Source organism: Thunnus albacares, chromosome 21 (genome assembly GCF_914725855.1).
Source record: "Thunnus albacares chromosome 21, fThuAlb1.1, whole genome shotgun sequence".
NCBI lineage: Eukaryota > Metazoa > Chordata > Actinopteri > Scombriformes > Scombridae > Thunnus > Thunnus albacares.
In genome coordinates, this window is record NC_058126.1 from 23,848,605 (window position 1) to 23,854,326 (window position 5,722).

The window sequence follows — 5,722 nt, forward strand, 5'->3', positions numbered from 1 at the left end:
ACTACAATGATTGTGTGTTGTAGTTATTGTGTAGTGATTGACCTACACTCACTGTGCCCGAATGCATCCTGAATATAGACACAGATGGAGCTGTTGTGATGCTGCTGCTCTGCTAACATGCTACATACGCTAAGCGTCCTGTGTAGATGTGGTGTAACATAAGAACTGCATGTAAAAACCCAGCTTCCTCATTCATTTTACCCTTATATTGACCACTGCAATGGGGTTCTTACACAGAACTGTCTTTTCAGTACTCTGCTCTGCTCTCAAGGTCTCAGCCTTGTCTGGGATACATTTGGCCTTGTCTTTGTCAGCCAATCCCTGCTCCTTCCAGACCCAAACACACACACTTCCTTCCCCTTGCTGGCTGACTTATATGGAGTAACTTCAGCTGAGCTGTGAGTCAGACAGTTCTGGTCCTCAGGGTCAGACAACAAGGAGAAGCTCCTCTGCTGGCCAGGTGGTAAGTCAGCTCAGCTCAGCCTGATCCTCATTCCCACAAACATCTGATTTGAGCTCCTTGGAGGATCTTATTTAAAGGGATTGTTTTCTAGTTCTCCTTATTTGAATGCTTTACAGAAGAATGCACACAGAATTTAATAGCTCTTACATACTACTACACATTTTCAAAAGCTTGACAATATTTAGAATTTTCATTTCATACTGACTGCATCATTGCATCATATTGTGAATGCTGTGTATGATGGTTGCATTTGTGTTTCTGACAGATATCCCTGCTAACATTTGAGGAGAAGATGGAATCAACAACTCCTGATTATAACTATGACTATGACGATGACAATGTGATGCCGGCTGGACTATGTACTAGTGATGGTGAAAACTTACTGGGAGCTCAATTGTCCACCATTTACTACTTCATGTTTCTCTTCAGTCTCTTTGGCAATGGGCTGGTCCTGGTCATCATCCATCGGTGAGTAGACAAACAAAACTCTCAAATTCAAAAAAAATATTGGTTTAGCATTTTAAAGCAATTAGAGGTAGCAAATGTACAATTTGTAAACTTGTAAAATACACACAACCCTTATTATAATTACCTGTGAATTACAGGATAATTGAAATAGTCTACAAATAGTAAATTAAAGTTGTAATCCTTAAAATTTAGCATCAAGTGTGATTTACTACTACTGATCCCAGAATTTTGTGAGCAGCAAACACTAGTGAAGCAACTACTTTGTTAAAAATACAACAGAAGAGCAACTGCTACAGCTCTGATACACTGTTAGGAGAGTGAACAGTGAGGCTGACACTAATGAGATAAAATTAAAAACAGTAGTGCTGGATTATAGTCACTTGTGTATGTGTTGGCAGTTTGACTCAAGTGCGCAAATGTGGACCCCGCCACTGACAATTAAAACTACTTTGTAGACAGGTTACTAAATGTAAATGCATTGAATGGCTCTTGCTCAAAAATGCAGGTCAAAAGCAGCATCAAAAATTCTTCTCTGGGCTCTTACAGAAATTGGCACAAGAAAAGGAGGGGTGTTTGTTCCCCTCTTGGTTAAAAGAACATGAAATTTGTTATGTTAATCTTATTATGGTAGTGATTAGCAACAATGTCTCCTAAAAATTTGATTCATATTTTACTTTTGGGAGAAACATCACCTTTGTCTGGATAAATTCACTTTGGTTGATGTTAAGTGCTAACCAAGAGCCATGCTAGCACATGACATTGCTGATGTTAAACAAGTATAATGCTTACCATGGTCACTACCTTAATTTACATTGCTAACATGTGCTATTTAGCATTGAAATTCAAAAAGAACAGCTGAGGATGATGGGAGTGTCATTAGTTTTGAGGTGTTTGGTCAAAAAATGAAGTACTGGTCAAATTGAAATACTAACTTGTTGGCACTAGATTCCCACACAGACTACTGTATATCTGGGTGACACTCTCAGGCAGATTCATTTCATGCATTTTCAACTTTGATGCCAAATTTGTCAACTCACTTTACTGAGCTGGCTGTGCACATCCTATTTTGCAATGTAGACCAGAGCAGAATTGTTGCACTCAATCCTGCAAGGCTGCAAAATGTGCACAAGTCATCAATATATTATCAATAACAGGCAGTGATACACTGAGACATTTGAACATCCTGCATGATTCAAAACTAATCTCTTGTAATCTCTTAATCTCTATGCAAACCAGTCCTGGAAAGAAAGTTAAAAATAGCCTTGACAATTTAAATAAATGCCTGATTACGAAATGTCATTTTCCTGGAGGTTATGCAGTGGTATCAGGGTAAAATATTAGGCAATTACAGGCAGTACAAGAGGCTAGCTTGCTCACTACAAAAACAAAAGACTGAACTGAGAGAATTGTGTGACATTGAACGAGTGAACTTCCTCTATTTCAGGACTCTGCAGTATGACCTGTCAATCAATAGATTTCAAAGCAGTTTATCTAGTTGACACGCTTTACTTAAATTGATGCTAAAGATGTTCAGATTTACTTCACTGCCACCAACCAATCCACAGTTTGGAAATTATTGCAAAATATTACTGTGAAAAATGCTTGTGTGATCCATAGTCTCTGTTTTTTCTATATTTAACGGTTTAAATGGCCACTTCTTAGGTTTGAGAAGCTGACTACTGTGACCAACATCTTGCTGCTCAACCTAGTGGTGTCCTCCCTGATCTTCATGAGCAGTCTTCCCTTCGTGGGAGTCTACAAGCAGCTCTCCCACTGGATCTTTGGCGAAGTAATGTGCAAGATTGTAGGCAGTGTCTACTACCTGGGCCTCTACAGTTCTGTTCTGTTTCTAACCCTCCTGACCTTCGACCGACACCTTGCTGTCGTTTACTCCGTGGGTGGGTCACAGGTGAGGAATCAACGCTATGCGCTGCTCTCCTGTGCTGTGGTGTGGCTGGTCAGTGGTCTGGCATGCATCCCAAAGATGATTCTCCACACAACATTTACTCATAATAGTAGCAACAAAACGCTCTGCCAAGAATATCCTCTTAACACGCCTATTGATGACAAGCTAAGAGCATCTGGATTTTACCTTCAACTTTTCCTTTTCTTGCTCTTTCCTCTGATTGTTATTGTGTACTGCTACGTTAGGATTGGTATCACTGTCATATCATCCAAGATAGTTACCAGGTTCAAGACAGTCAGACTGATATTTGTCATTGTCCTGTTTTTTTTTATATGCTGGACCCCATTCAATGTTGTACAACTAATACCTGAAAACCTGTCTTGTGAGGAAAAGAAGAAGAGGGGTTATGCACATGAAGTCACTCATGACATTGCTTACATTTACTTCTGCATCAGTCCCATCTTCTATACATTTGTTGGTAAAAAGTTCCAGAGCTACTTCAGACAGCTGCTGGTGAAACGCTTCCCAGGGTTAAAGAAGCATATTTCTGTCAGTCAGGTCAGCAGAACCAATATGTCCACAAAAAGTACACAGAAAAGTATAGAGTTGAGTTGAGTTTTAGGGTTTGGAACTCCTTTGTATCTCAGGACTGCCATGTGTTCAACAAACCATGGTTTTACAGCAACTGCAGGAAGAGAGAGAACATGTTTTGAAAGTTTGTTGTCCAGCCCAAAACACAGCTGCTACCTCTTCATCATGACCATGCCATCAAGAGGTATGTTCAGCTCAGCTACAGGAAGAGATGGATCCCTACAGAAAAGCACACCATTCCTTCTTTGTATATACAGTAAAGCCTTTTTGTCAACTACGTGAGCTTGATTCTCCTGTGATTTTTAAGGTTTTATTAAGGTTTCATTAAGGTTCATTTACAAACTAGTTTGGGAGACCTTCTGTCCTCTAGTTGTCAGATGTTGATAAACAAAGCTCTGCATTTAAAGTTGAGTAACTCCATTTGTAAGAACAAATCTAATAATCTAACATCTGCCATAACCCCATTTTCAAAGTATTCACGCCTGTGCCTTTATATGTGTCAGAACACACTTAGTTATGCACCACAGTGCCACAATCATGATTTATTTTATACAGTGTTCTCTCAAATTTTGCACCCAATATTACAGTTAACTGCATCACCTCTGAGTGACAGAATGTAAAAGTTGGGCTGCTGAACAAAGTTAAGGGGGAAGGGATCCATAGTTCCTTAATCCTTACATAGTTGAGCAAATGTTAAAACTCTTTGTAAAGGACTTTTGGATGTGATACAAAAGTGTTTTGCTCTGTATTTTCGTCATATAGCCTAAACGCTCATTTGTAATGACTATCTGTGTCTCTGACAGCTTTTTATGACTTCACTTAATTTGGATTATTTCTAAAATGTCAGTATAGTGTGTAAAAAAAAAGTTTAGAGGTCTGGCTTGTAGTTCTTCTCAAGGCTGATTAAGTGTAAGAATTTACATTATGATAAGAGCACTTTGTTGAACACCAGACAGTGGAGCTTTAGCTGCATCCAAATAAAGTCCAAAACAATGAATCAAGCATGTATAATCATTGTCCAGTCACTTTCCATGCCTGTAAGTATATCTGCTCTGATTTTTGGTTTGGTTGGTTTAATCTTGTGTTTATGGGTTTTCTTTTTATTATTGTGTGTATAATGAATTATGTCCTATAAAAAGAAAGTCGATATTTTACATTGATGATTCATTCTTTGTCAAGTTTCATATGAAGAACTTTTTACTTGGAAATAAAACAGTGAAAAAGCAGCAACAAAAAGGGAGTTAAAAGCTTAATGGTTTGTTGGGTTTTGTTTGGCTTGTGTGTTTGTCTAAATCCAAACTATTTGATTAAATCAACCCTTTTAAATCACCAGGCTACATGTTTCCTTTCTTCACATCACACATTTTTCCAGAATATATGTACATACCTTTTCAAAACACCCCTTTTACTGAAAACATTCTTTTAAGGTAGCAACTGTCAAGGATTTGTGTAGAAGTTCAAATACATGTTTCTCATGTCCATGTTCAGAAGAGGACAAGACCACCTGATTACATTGCTGATCTGGACAGTTTTCCCCCACATAACCAAGAATTGAAGTACAGAGCTAAAAATGTTGTTATGAAGAAAACTGTCTCAGGGGAGCAGATCTGGACATATTTTTATCTTCTGCATAAAGCCTAGTGTCAATATCTCTGGTGAAAGGATTACAGGGTCACTTCCCCACATTACAAAAAATACTGTAAATGTTTTCTCACTACTTTTAATTTTACTTGTCAAAGTTTTTGACTTTGGTCCAGACTGCAATAACTATCAATGAGTACAGGATAAACTGCCAATGAACTTATGTACAAATATTCTTTTTCCCCACAGAATGAATGACTGGAATGACTTTGGTGATCCGTTGACTTTTCATCTAGAGCCGTCAGCAGTTTACATTTTTAATTTGTTCAACACTTTGGTCTGGATCAAATACTGGCAAAACTACTGACATTCCCATCATCCTCAGTTCAGACACCGGCTATCTGTGATCAAATGTAAATACTATGTTTTAACGCAGCCAACTTAACAATATAATTCAAATTTAGAAAGGTTCCTGTTTCTGTTGTCAGATATTGGAAGTAGTGTGAAATTTGATATCAGCACATAAAGTCTACCTTAACCAACAGTCATCATTAAGCTGTTGCACTGCAGATAAAATCATTATCTCATGATCAATACGTCATCACAGAGAAAGTTAGAGATGAGTGTCATGGAAATTAAAGATGAATTCACAAAGAGTGAGTTGTCTTTCAGAGTTGCGATATACAGAATATCCACGCCTTAATGCATAGTCC

At 38.1% G+C, this 5,722-nt stretch overlaps 1 protein-coding gene across 2 annotated transcripts; it reads left to right on the forward strand.

The window, feature by feature from the left end:
• The first annotated feature begins 357 nt into the window (after nt 1–357).
• On the forward strand, nt 358–4,757 carry LOC122972962 (C-C chemokine receptor type 1-like). Of its 2 annotated transcripts, XM_044340392.1 has the most exons (3): nt 358–463; nt 729–931; nt 2,594–4,757. In XM_044340392.1, exons 2-3 carry the CDS (start codon nt 756–758, stop codon nt 3,450–3,452), a joined length of 1,035 nt encoding a protein of 344 aa, XP_044196327.1. In that variant the 5' UTR covers nt 358–463; nt 729–755; the 3' UTR covers nt 3,453–4,757. The 2 variants fall into 2 exon arrangements, with proteins under 2 accessions (XP_044196327.1, XP_044196328.1); XM_044340393.1 differs by lacking the exon at nt 358–463 and having other exon boundaries at nt 634–931.
• Nucleotides 4,758–5,722: the final 965 nt, after the last annotated feature.